The sequence below is a fragment of the Oncorhynchus mykiss genome, chromosome 31 (assembly GCF_013265735.2).
Source record: "Oncorhynchus mykiss isolate Arlee chromosome 31, USDA_OmykA_1.1, whole genome shotgun sequence".
Lineage (NCBI taxonomy): Eukaryota > Metazoa > Chordata > Actinopteri > Salmoniformes > Salmonidae > Oncorhynchus > Oncorhynchus mykiss.
In genome coordinates this window covers 22,569,784-22,591,821 of record NC_050571.1, presented here as the reverse complement: position 1 = coordinate 22,591,821, position 22,038 = coordinate 22,569,784, and the positions used below count along the sequence as shown (strand labels likewise).

General features: G+C 43.5%; 1 protein-coding gene across 5 annotated transcripts in view; it reads left to right on the top strand.

The window, feature by feature from the left end:
* The window catches only part of LOC110504786 (slit homolog 3 protein), a 445,911-nt gene that overhangs the window by 10,840 nt on the left and 413,033 nt on the right, over positions 1-22,038 (top strand). For all 5 annotated transcript variants that reach the window (XM_036969806.1, XM_036969807.1, XM_036969808.1 and 2 more), the window contains 3 exons: positions 6,249-6,320; positions 9,828-9,899; positions 14,190-14,261. In XM_036969806.1, the coding sequence (XP_036825701.1) occupies positions 6,249-6,320; positions 9,828-9,899; positions 14,190-14,261 (216 nt within the window). The remainder of the gene's footprint in view (positions 1-6,248; positions 6,321-9,827; positions 9,900-14,189; positions 14,262-22,038) is intronic.

Below are 22,038 nucleotides of genomic sequence, written 5' to 3'. Positions count from 1 at the left end.
TTATTGAAATTTTCAATTATGGTGGATTTATCGGTGGTGACAGTGTTTCCTATCTTCAGTGCAGTGGACAGCTGGGAGGAGGTGTTTTTATTCTCCATGGACTTTACAGTGTCTCAGAACTTTTTTGAGTTAGTGTTGCAAGAAGCAAATTTCTGCTTGAAAAAGCTAGCCTTGGCTTTTCTAACTGCCTGTGTATAATGGTTTCTAGCTTCCCTGAACAGCTGCATATCACGGGGGCTGTTCGATGCTAATGCAGAACGCCATAGGATGTTTTTGTGTTGGTTAAGGGCAGTCAGGTCTGGGGAGAACCAAGGGCTATATCTGTTCCTGGTTCTACATTTCTTGAATGGGGCATGTTTATTTAAGATGGTTAGGAAGGCATTTAAAAAAAATATCCAGGCATCCTCTACTGACGGGATGAGGTCAATATCCTTCCAGGATACCCCGGCCAGGTCGATTAGAAAGGCCTGCTCGCTGAAGTGTTTCAGGGAGTGTTTTACAGTGATGAGAGGAGGTCGTTTGACCGCTGACCCATTACGGATGCAGGCAATGAGGCAGTGATCGCTGAGATCTTGGTTGAAGACAGCAGAGGTGTATTTAGAGGGAAGTTGGTTAGGATGATATCTATGAGGGTGCCAGTGTTTAAGGCTTTGGGGAGGTACCTGGTAGGTTCATTGATAATTTGTGTGAGATTGAGGGCATCAAGTTTAGATTGTAGGATGGCTGGGGTGTTAAGCATGTTCCAGTTTAGGTCGCCTAGCAGCACGAGCTCTGAAGATAGATGGGGGGCAATCAGTTCACATATGGTGTCCAGAGCACAGCTGGGGGCAGAGGGTGGTCTATAGCAGGCGGCAACGGTGAGAGACTTGTTTTTAGAGAGGTGGATTTTTAAAAGTAGAAGTTCAAATTGTTTGGGTACAGACCTGGATAGTAGGACAGAACTCTGCAGGCTATCTTTGCAGTAGATTGCAACACCGTCCCCTTTGGCAGTTCTATCTTGTCGGAAAATGTTGTAGTGTAACCTTACTAACCATACAAACCATACTAAGCATAGAAACCATACTAAGCATAGAAACCATACTAAGCATAGAAACCATACTAACCATACAAACCATACTAACCATACAAACCATACTAACCATACAAACCATACAAACCATACTAACCATACTAACCATACTAACCATACAAACCATACAAACCATACTAACCATACTAACCATACAAACCATACTAACCATACAAACCATACAAACCATACTAACCATACAAACCATACAAACCATACTAACCATACAAACCATACTAACCATACAAACCATACTAACCTCCCTATTTGATCTGTCACAATTTTTGTAATTTTGTCATTTTTATTAGGATCCCCATTAGCTAACGCCATAATGCTAGCTAATCTTCCTGGGGTCCGACACCAATTAACAAGACATTACAAACAACCACAATCAAGAGTTCACAAACATTCAACAAGTAGACAATACAGATAACAATGAAACCGTGTTCAAACAGGAAAGCACACTGTTATGTTCTGGAAAAGAAGGGAGGACTGTGTTAGGGAGGGAAGGAGGGAGCAATGGGTAAAGTTCCACCCTGGAAAACACCAATATCCCGATAAGAGCATTAGAAAAACATTGCATCAGCTGCAAATGTCTCACATGTCTTGTAGTTTGGAAATACGTTTGATGATTGCCATCATTCCATGGCATGTGCAGATTTGTACAGGAAAATAAATAATTCTAAATGGCCATTCCAATATGAACATGATAACTCTACAATGTTTGCTATGTTAACTGGCAAATGTACAACAACGTGTCAAGTGTGTACTGTAATATGGTCATGTAAGGGCATTAGGAAGAGTGTGCTCAATCAGTTCTGTCCACGTTCATCCTTATACAATGGAAATGAAAGACATTATAATGTTCAATCAAAGTCAATGGTCGTGTACATACATTCCTACCTACTGCTCTGCTTTATCTCGGTGTGCTGAATGACAATGTTGAAGTATTGTGTGGAAGATTATACTCGGCAAAGGTCTGAATTTTCCACTGACGAAAAATCTTTGTCAAATAGTCCCGAGCTCCAGAGGAGGAACTCAATTAAGATTCCAACTATGGTTCAGAGACTTGAGAAGGAAATGGAGCATGCCTATCTGCTGTAGAAGACCAGACGACTGTGGCTTTGAGGAAAATAACACGAGGTTACAGCAGGAAACGCATTGTGAAGCGAAGCGTTATATGGAAAAAGAGAGAGAGACTGTTTGTGTATTTATAATTTTTTTTTTCTTGCATGGATTTGAATGGGCTTTGGGGGCCTTTTTGGTACGTGTCACCCGATATGTCGTTAGTGCAACATGATGTTCCTGGGCCATAAGAAATGTGTTTTTCTGTCCAGTTGGTCGGTGTGTACCAATAAAGTGCTCCTCTAAGTGATTTAGCCCGAGGTAAAATAAAACCTTTCTGTCAGCTTTGGGCCCAGACTAGTTGGTTCAGTGGTTTAAAGGCCTTGATTGGGTGGGTTGGCCTGGGTGGGGGGTCAGGGGCATTGTGAGGCCCTGAACACCTGTTGTTTGGATTGCCACCTTATCCCTCATACAAATAAAAACAAACCATTACCAGCAGGCTTGTAGATTTGCGACCCACACATTGGCACTTAAAGGAGCCTGAAAGAAGCCGGTTTAATTGAGTTCGTTGTGTTGCAATTCCTGATTATAATCCCACATTTTTCACACCGACAGTTACTGGGAACAGTGAAGGATGGATATAAGAGAGGAGAGATTGGAGAGCGAGTGAGATTGAAAGCTGGGTTATCGGAGGGGAGAGAGAATAAGAGCGAGATAGTGTTCTGTGGGAGTGAGAGAGAGATTTGGAGAGAGAGGGGGTAAGAGAGAGCGAGAAGGTGAGAGGGTAATAGAATGAGCATAAAGGGTGAGAGAGAAAGAGGGAGGGTGAGCGAGAAAGTGAGGGTGAGACAGAGGGGGTGAGAGAGAGAGGGTGAGAGAGAAATATCAGCACGAGACAGAACATAGAGAGGTTGAGAGAGAGGAACAAGGAGCGTGAAGTAGAGGCAGTAGTCTGTCAGGCCCCTGTCCCCTCTAAAGACGTAGTATGGCTCCCATTAGAGCTCTTTATGTGCAGATCTGGGGAAGCCTTTTGAAATCCAGTATGCCTTTAAATCCAGATTTATAAATGTTTACGTATATTATGAGAAACACACTGAACCCAACGTCAGGAGCCCAGGCTCTGTGTGTGTGTGTTATTTTTATTTTTATTTAACTAGGCAAGTTAGTTAAGAACAAATTCTTATTTACAATGACGGCCTACCCCAGCCAAACCCGGACGACACTTGGCCAATTGTGTGCTGCCCAATGGGACTCCCAATCACAGCCTCTCTCTCTCTCTCTCTCTCTCTCTCTCTCTCTCTCTCTCTCTCTCTCTCTCTCTCTCTCTCTCTCTCTCTCTCTCTCTCTCTCTCTCTCTCATTAACATTCTGAGAAGAAGTAGTTAAAACAGACATATACATTCTGAGAAGTAGTTAAAACAGATACAGTGGGGCAAAAAAGTATTTAGTCAGCCACCAATTGTGCAAGTTCTCCCACTTAAAAAGATGAGGGAGGCCTGTAATGTTCATCATAGGTACACTTCAACTATGACAGACAAAATTAGAAAAAAAATCCAGAAAATCACTGTAGGATTTTTAATGAATTGATTTGCAGATTATGGTGAAAAATAAGTATTTGGTCAATAACAAAAGTTTATCTCAATACTTTGTTATATACCCGTTGTTGGCAATGACAGAGGTCAAATGTTTTCTGTAAGTCTTCACAAGGTTTTCACACACTGTTGCTGGTATTTTGGCCCATTCCTCCATGCAGATCTCCTCTAGAGCAGTGATTGGGACTGTTGCTGGGCAACAGACTTTCAACTCCCTCCAAAGATTTTCTATGGGGTTGAGATCTGGAGACTGGCTAGGCCACTCCAGGACCTTGAAATGCTTCTTACGAAGCCACTCCTTCGTTGCCCGGGCGGTGTGATTGGGATCAATGTCATGCTGAAAGACCCAGCCACGTTTCATCTTCAATGCTCTTGCTGATGGAAGGAAGGTACATGGCTCCATTCTTTCCTTTACACGGATCAGTCATCCTGGTCCCTTTGCAGAAAAACAGCCCGAAAGCATGTTTCCACCCCCATGCTTCACAGTAGGTATGGTGTTCTTTGGATGCAACTCAGCATTCTTTGTCCTCCAAACACGACGAGTTGAGTTTTTACCAAAAAGTTATATTTTGGTTTCATCTGGCCATATGACATTTTCCCAATCTTCTTCTGGATCATCCAAATGCTCTCTAGCAAACTTCAGACGGGCCTGGACATGTACTGGCTTAAGCAGGGGGACACGTCTGGCACTGCAGGATTTGAGTCCCTGGCAGCGTAGTGTGTTACTGATGGTAGGCTTTGTTACTTTGGTCCCAGCTCTCTGCAGGTCATTCACTAGGTCCCCCCGTGTGGTTCTGGGATTTTTGCTCACTGTTCTTGTGATCATTTTGACCCCACGGGGTGAGATCTTGCGTGGAGTCCCAGATCGAGGGAGATTATCAGTGGTCTTGTATGTCTTCCATTTCCTAATAATTGCTCCCACAGTTGATTTCTTCAAACCAAGCTGCTTACCTATTGCAGATTCAGTCTTCCCAGCCTGGTGCAGGTCTATAATTTTGTTTCTGGTGTCCTTTGACAGCTCTTTGGTCTTGGCCATAGTGGAGTTTGGAGTGTGACTGTTTGAGGTTGTGGACAGATGTCTTTTATACTGATAACAAGTTCAAACAGATGCCAATAATACAGGTAACGAGTGGAGGACAAATGAGCCTCACTCGTTACCTGTATTATTGGCATCTGTTTGAACTTGTTATCAGTATAAAAGACTGATTGATTCTCATTTTTTTTTTGCCCCACTGTATATACATTCTGATAAGTAGTTAAAACAGACATATACATTCTGAGAAGTAGTTAAAACAGACATATACATTCTGAGAAGTAGTTAAAACAGATATATACATTCTGAGAAGTAGTTAAAACAGATATATACATTCTGAGAAGTAATTAAAACAGATGTATACATTCTGAGAAGTAGTTAAAACAGAGAAATAGTCTGGAAACTAGATAAGCTTTTGGCTCCGGAGAGAAAAACAACCCCAATTTCAGAAAGACCCATCAGAAGTGACTTGAAGTAGCTAGCTCTCTCAAACAGAAATGTCTATTTGTTATAGCTCTTTCTCATGCTCCAGCCTTGTCCTACATACACATAGTCAGTATGGACCGTGTACAATACACACTGACATAGTTAGGACAGGCTTATGCAAACATACACACATATACATGGAGGCACACACATATACACATACACGCGCACACACACACACACCAGGCCCTGGTGTGTTTGAGGTTTGAGCACAGGCTCCTGGAGGGGCCCTCTTTGCCCAGGGAGTGTCTGAGATTGAAGGATTTGTCCCCCAGCATCTTAGGTAGACGGCACAGGGCAGAGAGAGACAGAAGAGAGGGTGGGGACCTGCTCTGCTCTGCTCCACATCTCCAGGGCAATCCTCCACAGGGAACCTCAGCAATACCATCCTCTATGGCAGGGGTGGCTACTCCAGTCCTCCAGGGCCTGACTGGTGTCACACTGTTTCTCCGTCCCTAGCAAACACAGCTGATTCATCAAATTGCACTCTGACCTGAAGATCATGATTAGGTGATTATGGGAGTCAGGTGTGTTAGATGGGGCTGGGGCAAAACTGGGACACTAATCATGCCTTCGAGGACTGGAATTGCCCAGCCCTGCTCTGTGGAGAGAGAACTAGCGAGAGAACTGATAGACTGAACAGGATTATGAAGATGAGTGATTATCCTTCTAACCTCTTTCTCTCTCTCTTTCTCTCTCTCCTCTCTTTCTCTCTCTTTCTTTGTTTCTCTCATTCTCTCCCTTTCTCTCTTTCTCTCTCTCTCTCTCTCTCTCTCTCTCTTTCTCTCTCTTCTCTCTCCCTCTCTTACTCTCTTTCTCTCTCTCTCTCTCCCTCTCTTTTTTCTTTTTGTCTTGATTTCTCGCTCCTCTCTCTCTCCTTCTCTCTCTAACTTTCTCTTTCCCTCATTCTTTCTCTCTCTCTCTTTCTTTCTCTTTCTCTCTCTACCTCACTCTCTCTCTTTCTCTCTCTCCTTCTTTCTCTTTCTCTCTCTCTCTCCTCTCAGGGATTTGGACAGGAATAACATCACCAGGATCTCTAAAGTGGACTTCTCTGGCATCAAGAACCTGCGAGTTCTGTAAGCACTCTCTGCCCTTCATTAATAATATGCATAATAATGTCAATAAAACACAATAACATTGATATTATCTGTCAGTTAATATGTGGCTCAGTAATAGATGTGTTACCACTAAGTATGGGCTCAGTCATGTTTCTTCATTGTATTCAGTAGTGTCATTAGTAAAACATTTTAAAGGAACAGTGTACAGTGATGAAGTAGGTCATTTACAATGTAATATGTTTATGTTTAACTGATGGTGAATATAGGGGAATAGTCTTTATAGCCATCTGAAATAACTAAGCATAATTACAACATTTTGACATGGTTGAAAAGCATAGTATTTGGACCTTTTACCTGGTAATGACATGCAGTAAAATACTCCAACTTCTCTCACCACCATCACTCTGATGATTTTCAAAGGAAAGTATTTGACACTCATCTGTTTGGAGATGTCCTGATGGACTCGATGGGCTTCCTCTTTCCTCCCCTCTCTGCTGAATAGAGAGTGTGTGTGACTGTGCTGAACTAATGACTGTAATCTAAGGACATCTCGGTGCTGTTTACCTCCTGAATAAGAGCCTGTAAAAGGATGGGGTGGAGATAAAAATAAACGGCAAACGAAAGTGCCCAAGGAGTGGTAATAAGCAGTGTCTGTCCTGCAGTACTGTCAGCCGAGTCCACTGCCTGGTTTATGTGGTTCATGGTTAGCAGGAGTGACGTTTCCTACTCCAAACCATGTGGATGTAAAGGGCCTTCGGAAGCTCAGAGTAAGAGAGTCTTATCTAGGAGGGAGAGGGAGTAGCATGTGGGGTGATTACCTCTGTGATTCACTTCATCTGAGTACATGTGTACACATACACACACATGGTAATCACACACACACACACGCACACACACACACACGCACGCACGCGCGCGCGCGCACACACACTGAAGGGTTTTACCCTTGAATTCCATGGTCCCATAATTTTGGGCTGTTATCTCTCTGAAACTCCCTTAATGATACGGAATTGCTAATGGAAAATACATTATTTCCAGAAAACAATACTATTATACTACACGATACACATGAATCCATCTGAACCAACTGGTGGGTTCGGGGAATGTTTACTTAAATATCAGTAAATCTATCAGTGTGAGTCTGATCCCCCGGTTGTGTGAATCAGATTTATAATACATCAGATCAGCATCCAAGGTACAGGCCAAATAAGGTAAATAATTCTGGGCTGAACATGTTGGACTTTGCTTTGCTAGCGCCATCTGAGGCCAATCCACTGGTATTAGAGCGGTTGGCTTTTGGCTACGCCGATGGCTAAGTCTGGAAACCTGTGGTGTAAGTCTGAACAGTTCCCTATGATGAGGCCAACTGTGTCATCTCTCCTGACAAACTGAAATGACAAAAACATGAATTAATGGTCCAAAAACAGCCACATATAAACATTTAAAATACCATTTATAACTGATAGCCTCCTGCCAAAAGATCGGAATTCCACATGAGATGCGTATGTTTTCTGTCTCGTGTTTCCACGTTCTACTTTTGACCTTGGCTGTGTCGAGTCGTCCTGAGTATCAGTCACTCTGGGATTCAAATGCTTCTCAAATATGTCACTCCAAATTGGTCTTAATATCCACAGACACAAATATATACACAGCATATCCATGGAGTTGTAGATATTCTGCCTTATAATGCATCTGGAAAACCTTAGGGATCCATGACAAGATGTTCCCGGAGCAGAGGGTAGACAGACTAGAGTAATGTAGCCTTTACCCCATGTAGCCTTCACCCCATGTAGCCTTCACCCCATGTAGCCTTTACCCCATGTAGCCTTCACCCCATGTAGCCTTCACCCCATGTAGCCTTCACCCCATGTAGCCTTCACCCCATGTAGCCTTTACCACATGTTGTGAGAGCATGGCCTTTACCCCATGTTGTGAGAGCATGACCTTTACCCCATGTTACCTTTACCCCATGTTGTGAGAGTATGGCCTTTACCCCATGTTACCTTTACCACATGTTGTGAGAGTATGGCCTTTACCCCATGTTGTGAGAATATGGCCTTTACCCCATGTTACCTTTACCACATGTTGTGAGAGTATGGCCTTTACCCCATGTTGTGAGAACATGGCCTTTACCCCATGTTACCTTTACCCCATGTTGTGAGAGTATGGCCTTTACCCCATGTTGTGAGAATATGGCCTTTACCACATGTTGTGAGAGTATGGCCTTTACCCCATGTTACCTTTACCCCATGTTGTGAGAGTATGGCCTTTACCCCATGTTGTGAGAATATGGCCTTTACCCCATGTTACCTTTACCCCATGTTACCTTTACCCCATGTTGTGAGAGTATGGCCTTTACCCCATGTTACCTTTACCCCATGTTGTGAGAGTATGGCCTTTACCCCATGTTGTGAGAATATGGCCTTTACCCCATGTTACCTTTACCACATGTTGTGAGAGCATGGCCTTTACCACATGTTACCTTTACCCCATGTTGTGAGAGCATGGCCTTTACCACATGTTACCTTTACCCCATGTTGTGAGAGCATGGCCTTTATCACATGTTACCTTTACCACATGTTGTGAGAGTATGGCCTTTACCCCATGTTGTGAGAATATGGCCTTTACCCCATGTTGTGAGAGCATGGCCTTTACCCCATGTTACCTTTACCCCATGTTGTGAGAGCATGGCCTTTACCACATGTTACCTTTACCCCATGTTGTGAGAGCATGGCCTTTACCACATGTTACCTTTACCACATGTTGTGAGAGTATGGCCTTTACGCCATGTTGTGAGAACATTGCCTTTACCCCATGTTGTGAGAGCATGGCCTTTACCCCATGTTACCTTTACCACATGTTGTGAGAGTATGGCCTTCAGCCCATGTTGTGAGAGTATGGCCTTTACCCCATGTTGTGAGAACATGGCCTTTACCACATGTTACCTTTACCACATGTTGTGAGAGTATGACCTTCAGCCCATGTTGTGAGAGCATGGCCTTTACCCCATGTTGTGAGAGCATGGCCTTTACCCCATGTTACCTTTACCACATGTTGTGAGAGTATGGCCTTCAGCCCATGTTGTGAGAGCATGGCCTTTACCCCATGTTGCCTTTACCCCATGTTGTGAGAGTATGGCCTTCAGCCCATGTTGTGAGAGCATGGCCTTTACCCCATGTTGCCTTTACCACATGTTGTGAGAGCATGGCCTTTACCCCATGTTGCCTTGAACCCATGTTGTGAGAGCATGGCCTTTACCCCATGCTGCCTTGAACCCATTTTGTGAGAGCATGGCCTTTACCCCATGTATCCTTGAACCCATGTTGTGAGAGCATGGCCTTTACCCCATGTTGCCTTGAACCCATTTTGTGAGAGCATGGCCTTTACCCCATGTTGCCTTGAACCCATGTTGTGAGAACATGGCCTTTACCCCATGTTGCTTTGAACACATGTTGTGAGAGCATGGCCTTTATATACTGATGTAATTGTATTTATTGATTATGTTGTCTCTCTCTTTTCTGTCAGGCACTTAGAGGACAACCAGATCACCGTGATTGAGAGGGGGGCGTTCCAGGACCTCAAACAGCTGGAGAGACTGTAAGTATCCCTAGTACCCCTATTTTTGCGTCCCGATGAAAAGCATGCCCAAAGTAAACCGCCTGTTACTCAGGCCCAGAAGCAAGGATATGCATATAATTGGTAGATTTGGATAGAAAACACTCTAACGTTTCTAAAACCATTAAAGTACTGTCTGTGAGTATAACAGAACTGATATGGCAAGCAAAACCCCGAAGACAAACCACCCCCCAAAAAAAATTCAGCCTACCACTATTTTCATTGGCTGTCACTTTTATTATAAGGCAAAGTCCTCCTAGATTGCAGTTCCTAGGACGCTACCGTCCCACCTGCCCATAAGAAGTATTTTGTTTAGACATGTCGCTAGCTAGCTAAACAATGAACCGGCATAATCTCAACTCATACTAATACCAATACAAACATTGTCATAGCTGTAGTATCACTAGACGGCTTCCACCCGGTTACATAAACCAGCACCTTAGAAGCTGCTGCCCCATATACTTAGACTTCAAATCACTGGCCACTTTAATAATGGAACACCAGTCACTTTAATAATGTTTGCATATTTTTGCTTTACTCATCTCATATGTATATACTGTATTCTATTTTACTGTATTTCAGTCTATGCCTCTCAGCCATGCTCATCCTAATATTTATATATATTTATATATTTTACTTTTAGGTTGTGTGTATTCTGTGTATTGTTAGATATTACTGCACTGTTGAAGCTAGAAACACAAGCATTTCGCTACACCCGCAATAACATCTGCTAAACATGTATATGTGACAAAGAACATTTGATTTGATTTGATGAATCCGACTAGGTTCAGCCAGCTAACATTAGGCTATAACTAGCAATGCAAATTTGTTTCTGATTCAAATAATATTACTATACAGATCATACATGTAACGTTAGCTAGCGAGCCAGCAAGCTACAGTAACGTTCACTAGCTAGCTAACAGTACACTTTAACATGCAATGAAAACGACTTTCTGGCAAACTTTGAAACATATAATATCTGAAAATGTATCTAGATTATTACCCATATACATGGATGAACGCTTCACGTCAGACTGGAAGCATTTCACTCTGTTTTGTTTGTAGCAACATCTTGTTTGGGCAGCGTTGTGTCAAGTCATTCCGGTTCACAGTGACCGTGGCGTGTGCAGAAAGTATCCCACCACTTTTTTCAACTGATCTGTCGATAGCGGCTGCTAAATTTAGGGCATCAATGTTGTTGAGAAAAGTTGCCAAACAAAAACAGTGTGGTGGAAAGGACCGTAAACACATACTGAGCAGGTCACGTTATAGACAGAAGCATGCAAACTCATTTCCCGGCATGCCCAGCCCATCCCTTTTCGCAGCCAATCATAGCTAGTGGGAAGGCTCCTAACGTTTTCAGTGGCTAAACCAACTAGGCTCGTTATTTAACAATTCTATTCATATTTACAGATGGAATACAATATTGCTATTAAATCACATGAAAGTTCACATGTTCCAGAAGGCATTTCTGCCAAAAAAGAAAGAAAAAACAGAAAGAAAAAAATCCATTCTAATGCCTCTCCTGTGAAGTAGAGATGTGTGACATATGCCTCGCTTCCTAAAATGAGTCATAGATGTGCACTTGGAAGCACTCAAAAAGCCCTATTTTATGTAAGGATGATCACGTTTACATTAACATTAAAGTCACCTGCTCCTAGACAAAGGTGAACCATCACTGATTGTGAATGTCCACACACTGACGTGAAACTAAACACTTGGTACTTACCTCATCTGTATCACTGTGGTTCTTCAGGTCTGGAAGTAGCTGGCGAGTCCACAAACTGGTAAGAGAACAAAACCCATCCATGCCAGGCTTGCCAGCCAGGTTTATGGTTAGTAGTGTGGTGTAACATGACAGGGATGACACACTGACAAATATCATAGACAGGGCCATGAGAACATCTGTCTTCAGTCATGTCATCTCTCTGGGGGAAATGTCTGGCAGTAAGAGGTGTGGGAGTTCAACTGAAGAATCAGTACAGCATGTAGCAAAACAGATTTGATTTACTTTGATTATATAAGTCCCAACTGTTAAGTGGTACTTCAGTTTTATTGGAGATTCCAAGCTAGACAAACGTAGGTGACAGTTGATCTGCTCTCTAATGCTGTGTTTCTCATTGAGGTCACATCAAAGGTGGAGGCCTTAGCTTTGAGCTATTGTGATTTGTGGCGTAACAGCGCGGAAGTTTGATATGCTAGCTGGCTCGGTATTAAGTTAGCCTCGAGTCTCTCCCTCTCCATGCGGTGGTGTAGGCCGGGATGGATGAGAACAGAACAGAGGGAGACAGAGGGAGTGTGATCCGGCTCTGAGGGCGTGTTATATGACATCCTGAGTCTTCCTCCACTTCTCCACATACCTCAGCTCTGCCCTGTGACCCCCTGTGCCCTCCCGCCTCAGAGAAAGGCTTTGGTGCCATGATAAGATCTATTCTCCCAACCCCCCCATGTTAGCCTGTGGAGCCTCCTCGCAGTGATAATGGCCTTTAAAGACTTCAGATACCTTCATAGCTTGGTAACTTCTTATGTCCATCTTCATAGGACATCACCGGCTTTCCCATACGCCTTAGCCCAACTGTGAACTCTTGACACCCAGACGATGTCTTCCTGTACCGCGACCAAATGGGTGTCATTTAGAGGTCGACCGATTAATCGGAATGGCCGATTAATTAGGGTCGATTTCAAGTTTTCATAACAATCGGAAATCGGTATATTTGGGCGCCGATTTGCCGATTAAAAAAAAAACAAACACATTTTTTATTTTTTTATGTCTTTATTTAACTAGGCAAGTCAGTTAAGAACACATTCTGATTTTCAATGACGGCCTAGAAACGGTGGGTTAACTGCCTCGTTCAGGGGCAGAACGACAGATTTTCACCTTGTCAGCTCAGGGGATCCAATATTGCAACCTTACAGTTAACTAGTCCAACGCAATAACAACCTGCCTCTCTCTCGTTGCACTCCACAAGGAGACTGCCTGTTACGCGAATGCAGTAAGCCAAGGTAAGTTGCTAACTAGCATTAAACTTATCTTATAAAAAACAATCAATCATAATCACTAGTTAACTACACATGGTTGATGATATTACTAGATATTATCTAGCGTGTCCTGCGTTGCATATATTCTGACTGAGCATACAAGCATACAAGTATCTAAGTATCTGACTGAGCGGTGGTAGGCAGAAGCAGGCTCGTAAACATTCATTCAAACAGCACTTTCGTGCGTTTTGCCAGCAGCTCTTCGTTGTGCGTCAAGCATTGCATATGACTTCAAGCCTATCAACTCCCGAGATGAGGCTGATGTAACCGAAGTGAAATGGCTAGATAGTTAGCGTGCGCTAATAGCGTTTCAAACGTCACTCGCTCTGAACCTTCTAGTAGTTGTTCCCCTTGCTCTGCATGGGTAACGCCGCTTCGATGGTGGCTGTTGTCGTTGTGTTGCTGGTTCAAGCCCAGGGAGGAGCGAGGAGAGGGACGAAAGCTATACTGTTACACTGGCAATACTAAAGTGCCTATAAGAACATCTAATAGTCAAAGGTTAATGAAATACAAATGGTATAGAGGGAAATAGTCCTGTAATTCCTATAATAACTACAACCTAAAACTTCTTACCTGGGAATATTGAAGACCCATGTTAAAAGGAACCACCAGCTTTCATATGTTCTCATGTTCTGAGCAAGGAACTGAAACGTTAGCTTTCTTACATAGCACATATTGCACTTTTACTTTCTTCTCTAACACTTTGTTTTTGCATTATTAAAACCAAATTGAACATGTTTCATAATTTACTTGAGGCTAAATTGATTGTATTGATGTATTCTATTAAGTTAAAATAAGTGTTCATTCAGTATTGTTGTAATTGTCATTATTACAAATAAATAAAATAAAAAATCTGCCGTTTTAATCGGTATCTGCTTTTTTGGTCCTCCAATAATCGGTATCGGCGTTGAAAAATCATAATCGGTCGACCTCTAGTGTCATTTACGTTTTCTCCTACCTTCTCATCAATCTCTGTTCCCAATGGTGCTTGATGTTGCTCTGTTTCTGTGTTTCAGCCCTCAAATGTTCACATTTTCTGTCTCTCTGTGTCTCTCTCATTGCACCACACACAAACACAGACCAAACTCTATTCATTTGACATAGAGTGCCTCATCAAACAGCGGTTGATCACACTGATGTTCTCACCTTTCTCTCTCTCTCTCTCTCCCTCTCTCTCTCTCTCTCCCTCTCTCTCTCTCTCTCTCTCTCTCTCTCTCCCCCCCCCCCAAACAGGCGTCTGAACCGGAACAAGCTGCAGGTTCTCCCAGAGCTGCTGTTCCAGTCCACCCCCAAGCTGGGCCGTCTGTAAGTCACAACGCTACTTTTCCTTGATGTCCGATCGCTGGAAAACTTCACAGTCAATTTCCCCACTGTTTAAATTTCAATCATTGTCCTGGAAGGGGGTGTGCTGCTCAAATATTAAGCTTCCCATACATTTGAAAGAGGAGAGGAGGTACGCGGTCACTGTGTTATTATTCTTTAACCCCACAGATGTTGGGCTTTTATTTGGGTTGTATTTGTAAGACATAAGGTGACACAGCCTCGCTCTGTACTCCTATCCATGAAGTGAAGGCGTGCTATGGGGAATGTTTTCCTTGGACCGGAGTTGGACATTGCAGAATTTGAATTCCTGAATATTCATTTCGCAGAGTCCTTTGAATGTGTGGCCAGGTGACACCGCAGTTGTTAGCCTTGCTGTCGGAATACTAGAGCTAGTCCTCTGAGAAACACTCTCACTCAGGTAGGCCCTGGGTGAAACAGGTTGGCCCTGGGTGAAACAGGTTAGCCCTGGGTGGAACAGTTTGGCCCTGGGTGGAACAGTTTGACCCACAGTTTGGCCCTGGGTGGAACAGTTTGGCCCTGGGTGAAACAGGTTGGCCCTGGGTGAAACAGGTTGGCCCTGGGTGAAACAGGTTGGCCCTGGGTGAAACAGGTTGGCCCTGGGTGGAACAGGTTGGCCCTGGGTGGAACAGGTTGGCCCTGGGTGAAACAGGTTGGCCCTGGGTGGAACAGGTTGGCCCTGGGTGGAACAGGTTGGCCTTGGGTGGAACAGGTTGGCCCTGGGTAAAACAGGTTGGCCCTGGGTGGAACAGTTTGGACCTGGGTGAAACAGATAAGGGGTTTAAACTTCTCTATTAACTGAGGTTTAGTGGGGTTTAAACTTCTCTATTAACTGAGGTTTAGTGGGGTTTAAACTTCTCTATTAACTGAGGAGCAGCGTTGGGGTTTAAACTTCTCTATTAACTGAGGACAGCGTTGGGGTTTAAACTTCTCTATTAACTGAGGACAGCGTTGGGGTTTAAACTTCTCTATTAACTGAGGAGCAGCGTTGGGGTTTAAACTTCTCTATTAACTGAGGACAGCGTTGGGGTTTAAACTTCTCTATTAACTGAGGAGCAGCGTTGGGGTTTAAACTTCTCTATTAACTGAGGACAGCGTTGGGGTTTAAACTTCTCTATTAACTGAGGTTTAGTGGGGTTTAAACTTCTCTATTAACTGAGGAGCAGCTTTGGGGTTTAAACTTCTCTATTAACTGAGGACAGCGTTTGGGTTTAAACTTCTCTATTAACTGAAGACAGCGTTGGGGTTTAAACTTCTCTGTTAACCTAGGAGCAGCGTTGGGGTTTAAACTTCTCTATTTACTGAGGAGCAGCGTTGGGGTTTAAACTTCTCTATTAACTGAGGACAGCGTTGGGGTTTAAACTTCTCTATTAACTGAGGACAGCGTTGGGGTTTAAACTTCTCTGTTAACCAAGGAGCAGCGTTGGGGTTTAAACTTCTCTATTAACCGAGGAGCAGCGTTGGGGTTTAAACTTCTCTATTAACTGAGGACAGCGTTGGGGTTTAAACTTCTCTATTAACTGAGGACAGCGTTGGGGTTTAAACTTCTCTATTAACTGAGGAGCAGCATTGGGGTTTAAACTTCTCTATTAACTCAGGTTTAGTGGGGTTTAAACTTCTCTATTAACTGACGAGCAGCGTTGGGGTTTAAACTTCTCTATTAACTCAGGTTTAGTGGGGTTTAAACTTCTCTATTAACTGAGGAGCAGCGTTGGGGTTTAAACTTCTCTATTAACTGAGGAGCAGCGTTGGGGTTTAAACTTCTCTATTAACTCAGGTTTAGTGGGGTTTAAACTTCTCTATTAACTGAGGACAGCGTTGGGGTTTAAACTTCTCTATTAACTGAGGACAGCGTTGGGGTTTAAACTTCTCTATTAACTGAGGACAGCGTTTGGGTTTAAACTTCTCTATTAACAGAGGAGCAGCGTTTGGGTTTAAACTTCTCTATTAACTGAGGAGCAGCGTTGGGGTTTAAACTTCTCTATTAACTGAGGAGCAGCGTTGGGGTTTAAACTTCTCTATTAACTGAGGAGCAGCGTTGGGGTTTAAACTTCTCTATTAACCGAGGAGCAGCGTTGGGGTTTAAACTTCTCTATTAACTGAGGAGCAGCGTTGGGGTTTAAACTTCTCTATTAACTGAGGAGCAGCGTTGGGGTTTAAACTTCTCTATTAACTGAGGACAGCGTTGGGGTTTAAACTTCTCTATTAACTGAGGAGCAGCGTTGGGGTTTAAACTTCTCTATTAACTGAGGAGCAGCGTTTGGGTTTAAACTTCTCTATTAACTGAGGAGCAGCGTTGGGGTTTAAACTTCTCTATTAACCGAGGAGCAGCGTTGGGGTTTAAACTTCTCTATTAACTGAGGACAGCGTTGGGGTTTAAACTTCTCTATTAACTGAGGACAGCGTTGGCGTTTAAACTTCTCTATTAACTGAGGAGCAGCGTTGGGGTTTAAACTTCTCTATTAACTGAGGACAGCGTTGGGGTTTAAACTTCTCTATTAACTGAGGACAGCGTTGGGGTTTAAACTTCTCTATTAACTGAGGACAGCGTTGGGGTTTAAACTTCTCTATTAACTCAGGTTTAGTGGGTTGTTTTGTTCTCTGCGAAATGTTTCCATTATGCAAAAAGAGATTTAAACTGCCAGATAACAACCGAATCCCTTTCGAAATGTACTTGTTCCCTTCATTGTTTTGGAGATTACTCCAGATATGAATTCATGATCTCTTTGTTCTTCCTCTGCGGCTTAATTTTGTGGTGATGGTTTGATCTGTATTTCACGACAGCAGTCATGGCTCTGTTTAAATAAATTAGACTCTCTTTACATCAACTGCGTCTAATTATTAGCAGTTTGTATTTCTCCTCTGGGCTATCAATGATGTCTAAGAAACACTTGTTGAGAATTACAGCTTCATTTCCTCTCCTCCCCATGCTGCTCCACCTTAAAAGCATAACTGGCAATTCATTTATAAGTCATCCTTTACAATCCCAGACAGTTTCTATGGAGTGGAAAGAATGGACAAAGTCCAAAGCAAATACTGTAAATCTCTCTGTTCTTATCTTTTTACCATCAGCAAATCTGAAGTTTTACCCCAAAGTTTTTTGAGGGTTTTATCCGGTGACGTTTTGCTGTCTAAACTAGTCTGTAATGAAGGCTCCCCTAATCTGGTTGGAGAGAGAGATGGTTTACGAGCAGGTTCATAACCTTTCCCTGTCATACTGGTTTATTCTCTGTGATGTTAGCGGGATATGAATTGCCTGACCCCTAACCCTGGTAAAAAAAATAAAAAACCCTGCTCGGACCGGCCAGACCAGGGCAGCTGTAGAAAGCATACTCAGCTCATCACATTCCGACAGGGTTATTCGATGTGAGTCCGGCCCTCGCCCTCTCCCTTCGCGCTGACCAGCATTTCCAGAAACATTCTGCTGGTTTGTGGCGGTTCAGATTAAGGTAATGGCTGGGTTCATGAACTTAGCTGGAGAAGAAGGAGTTAAGACAGGCGGACAGGGGAGTGGAAGTGAAGAGAATAGAAAGATGGTATGTCCTGTCAGTCCGGTGAACTCTGATGTGAATGTGCCATCATGCAAACACATGCATAATAGATGAGTTGAGAGATAGTGGTGGTGGTCAGCGCTCCCTGTGCAGGTCCGCTCTGCCTGGAAGGAATGCGGTTAGAGTTACAGGACTGAGACTGCAGCTCTGCAGAGCACTGTCTGTCTGTGTGAGCTGTGGTCTTTCTCTCGCTCTCTCTCTCTCTTTCTTTCATTCTTTCTTTCTCTCTTTCTTTCTCTCTTTCTCTCTCGCTCTCTCTGCTCTGTATCTCTATCCTCCTCCTCTTAACTGACAGCCGCTCTTCATCCTGATGGCTAATGGAAAGCAAATTAAGAATTAGAGGAAGGCCATGAAGATGCCTGCTCCTATTTATTAATGGTGACTGGGAGTGGGCCCCCCATATTAACTCCACTTCCTCCTGGCCGGTCGCTGCGCGGTGCTGGGCTGCACTGTTGCGTTTGAATGCAGGATGTTTCAGTCAGCGATACCCATGGGACTCAACCACCTCCTGCCATTATACCCTGCTCAGGTTGCATGTGATTGGTGTGTATGGGTGAGGGGGGGGGGGTTATGCACCCTCTCTGGTCAATTGAGAGTCCGGTCTGTAATCTTGGTGACCAATTATCCATTTCTGAGTAGAGAGCAGTTAGCTGGTCTGAATACTACAGCCAGTAGTGTAGTGTGGTAATGTAGAGAGCAGTTAGCTGGTCTGAATGCTACGGCCAGTAGTGTAGTGTGGTAATGTAGAGAGCAGTTAGCTGGTCTGAATACTACGGTCAGTAGTGTAGTGTGGTAATGTAGAGAGCACTTAGCTGGTCTGAATACTACGGTCAGTAGGTCAGTAGAGTAGTGTGGTAATGTAGAGAGAAGTTAGCTGGTCTGAATACTACGGTCAGTAGTGTTGTGTGGTAATGTAGAGAGCAGTTAGCTGGTCTGAATGCTACGGTCAGTAGTGTAGTGTGGTAATGTAGAGAGCAGTTAGCTGGTGAAGTGTGGTAATGTAGAGAGCGGTTAGCTGGTGTAGAGAGTAGTTACTGGTGTAGTGTGGTGATGGTATTGTAAGTTTCAATACTCCGCAGAAACTCCTTGTGATTAATAATGCCAGAAGAAGGAGTAATCTGATGCTAGAGGCTGGGAACGGGCCAGCTACACCCCCACCCCTGCCAAACACCACTATCGTCTGCCCAAAATAGTTTTTTGTGTCATGAATCGTTCCGTTGTTTCCCATCACCCCGTGGTTTCTCTTCACCCCGTGGTTTCTCTTCACCCCGTGGTTTCTCTTCACTCCGTGGTTTCCCATCACCACGTTGTTGTCTGATCACTCCGTGTTTTTCCCATCACCCCGTGGTTTCTCTTCACCCCGTGGTTTCTCTTCACCCCGTGGTTTCTCTTCACCCCGTGGTTTTTCTTCACCCCGTGGTTTCTCTTCACCCCGTGGTTTCTCTTCACCCCGTGGTTTCTCTTCACCCCGTGGTTTCTCTTCACCCCGTGGTTTCTCTTCACCCCGTGGTTTCTCTTCACCCCGTGGTTTCTCTTCACCCCGTGGTTTCTCTTCACTCCGTGGTTTCCCATCACCACGTTGTTGTCTGATCACTCCGTGTTTTTCCCATTACCCCATGGTTTCTCTTCACCCCGTGGTTTCTCTTCACTCCGTGTTTTCCCATCACCCCGTGGTTTTTCTTCACCCCGTGGTTTCTCTTCACCCCGTGGTTTCTCTTCACCCCGTGGTTTCTCTTCACCCCGTGGTTTTTCTTCACCCCGTGGTTTCTCTTCACCCCGTGGTTTCTCTTCACCCCGTGGTTTCTCTTCTACCTGTGGTTTCTCTTCACCCCGTGGTTTCTCTTCACCCCGTGGTTTCTCTTCACTCCGTGGTTTCCCATCACCACGTTGTTGTCTGATCACTCTGTGTTTTTCCCATCACTCCGTGTTTTCACATTACTCCGGTTTTTACATCACTCCGTGTTTTCACATTACTCCGGTTTTTCCCATCACTCCGGGTTTTCCCATTACTCTGGTTTTTCCCATCACTCCGACTTTTCCATCACTCTGTGTTTTCCCATTACTTTGTTTTATCCATCACTCTGTGTTTTCCCAATACTTTGTTTTATACATCACTCTGTGTTTACCCAAAACTTTGTTTTATCCATCACTCTGTGTTTTCCCAATACTTTGTTTTATCCATCACTCTGTGTTTTCCCATCACTCTGTGTTTTCCCATCACTCTGTGTTTTCCCATCACTCTGTGTTTTCCCATCACTCTGTGTTTTCCCATCACTCTGTGTTTTCCCATCACTCTGTGTTTTCCCATCACTCTGTGTTTTCCCATTACTTTGTTTTATCCATCACTCTGTGTTTTCATCACTCTGTGTTTTCCCATCACTCTGTGTTTTCCATCACTCTGTGTTTTCCATCACTCTGTGTTTTCCATCACTCTGTGTTTTCCCATTACTTTGTTTTATACATCACTCTGTGTTTTCCCATCACTCTGTGTTTTCCATCACTCTGTGTTTTCCATCACTCTGTGTTTTCCATCACTCTGTGTTCTCCCATTACTTTGTTTTATACATCACTCTGTGTTTTCCATCACTCTGTGTTTTCCATCACTCTGTGTTTTCCATCACTCTGTGTTTTCCCATTACTTTGTTTTATACATCACTCTGTGTTTTCCATCACTTTGTGTTTTCCAAATTACTTTGTTTTATACATCACTCTGTGTTTTCAATCACTCTGTGTTTTCCATCACTCTGTGTTTTCCATCACTCTGTGTTTTCCATCACTCTGTGTTCTCCCATTACTTTGTTTTATACTTCACTCTGTGTTTTCCCATCACTCTGTGTTTTCCATCACTCTGTGTTTTCCATCACTCTGTGTTTTCCATCACTCTGTGTTTTCCATCACTCTGTGTTTTCCCATTACTTTGTTTTATACATCACTCTGTGTTTTCCATCATTCTGTGTTTTCCATCACTCTGTGTTTTCCATCACTCTGTGTTTTCCATCACTTTGTGTTTTCCAAATTACTTTGTTTTATCCATCACTCTGTGTTTTCCCAATACTTTGTTTTAACCATCACTCTGTGTTTTCCAATCACTCTGTGTTTTCCCATCACTCTGTGTTTTCCCATCACTCTGTGTTTTCCCATCACTCTGTGTTCTCCCATCACTCTGTGTTTTCCCATCACTCTGTGTTTTCCCATTACTTTGTTTTATCCATCACTCTGTGTTTTCATCACTCTGTGTTTTCCCATCACTCTGTGTTTTCCATCACTCTGTGTTTTCCATCACTCTGTGTTTTCCCATTACTTTGTTTTATACATCACTCTGTGTTTTCCCATCACTCTGTGTTTTCCATCACTCTGTGTTTTCCATCACTCTGTGTTTTCCATCACTCTGTGTTCTCCCATTACTTTGTTTTATACATCACTCTGTGTTTTCCATCACTCTGTGTTTTCCATCACTCTGTGTTTTCCATCACTCTGTGTTTTCCATCACTCTGTGTTTTCCCATTACTTTGTTTTATACATCACTCTGTGTTTTCCAACACTCTGTGTTTTCCATCACTCTGTGTTTTCCATCACTCTGTGTTTTCCATCACTCTGTGTTTTCCCATTACTTTGTTTTATACATCACTCTGTGTTTTCCATCACTCTGTGTTTTCCATCACTCTGTGTTTTCCCATTACTCCGTGTTTTCCAATCACTCCAGCTCCGGTTAGCTTGGTATTCACGGCACTTCATATTTGTGAGAAACAAATAACTTACCGACTTTTGGCTTCTCACCCCTGGTCCGTCTCTCTGTTTGTTCCTGTTGGACGAGGAGTGATTTAGCTAACACACGGAGGCACCAGGTGGAGCTTTTTCATATTCCTCTCATCTGTGTTAAAGCATGGTGCTTTAAACCAAACCCTGCAGAACAGACAGACGTGGAGTACCGTGTAGCACCGCGCCAAGCTTCGTATCAGTGTTATAAAGCTGTTAAGCTGGCGAACAGGTTGTGTGGCTGTGTACTTCCTGACCACAATGCTCCTTCTGCCTGCAATAGCTGCCTAATAATTCAATATGTCCCAAACACATAAACCATGGAGTCCTGTCATGCAGCTCCGCCAGTAGGTCCTTGTTTTTACAGAGAAACAAAGCTCTCCCAGAATACAAGCCAAATGTCTCCCAAAATAGGGCTGCACTCCGCCAGTTTC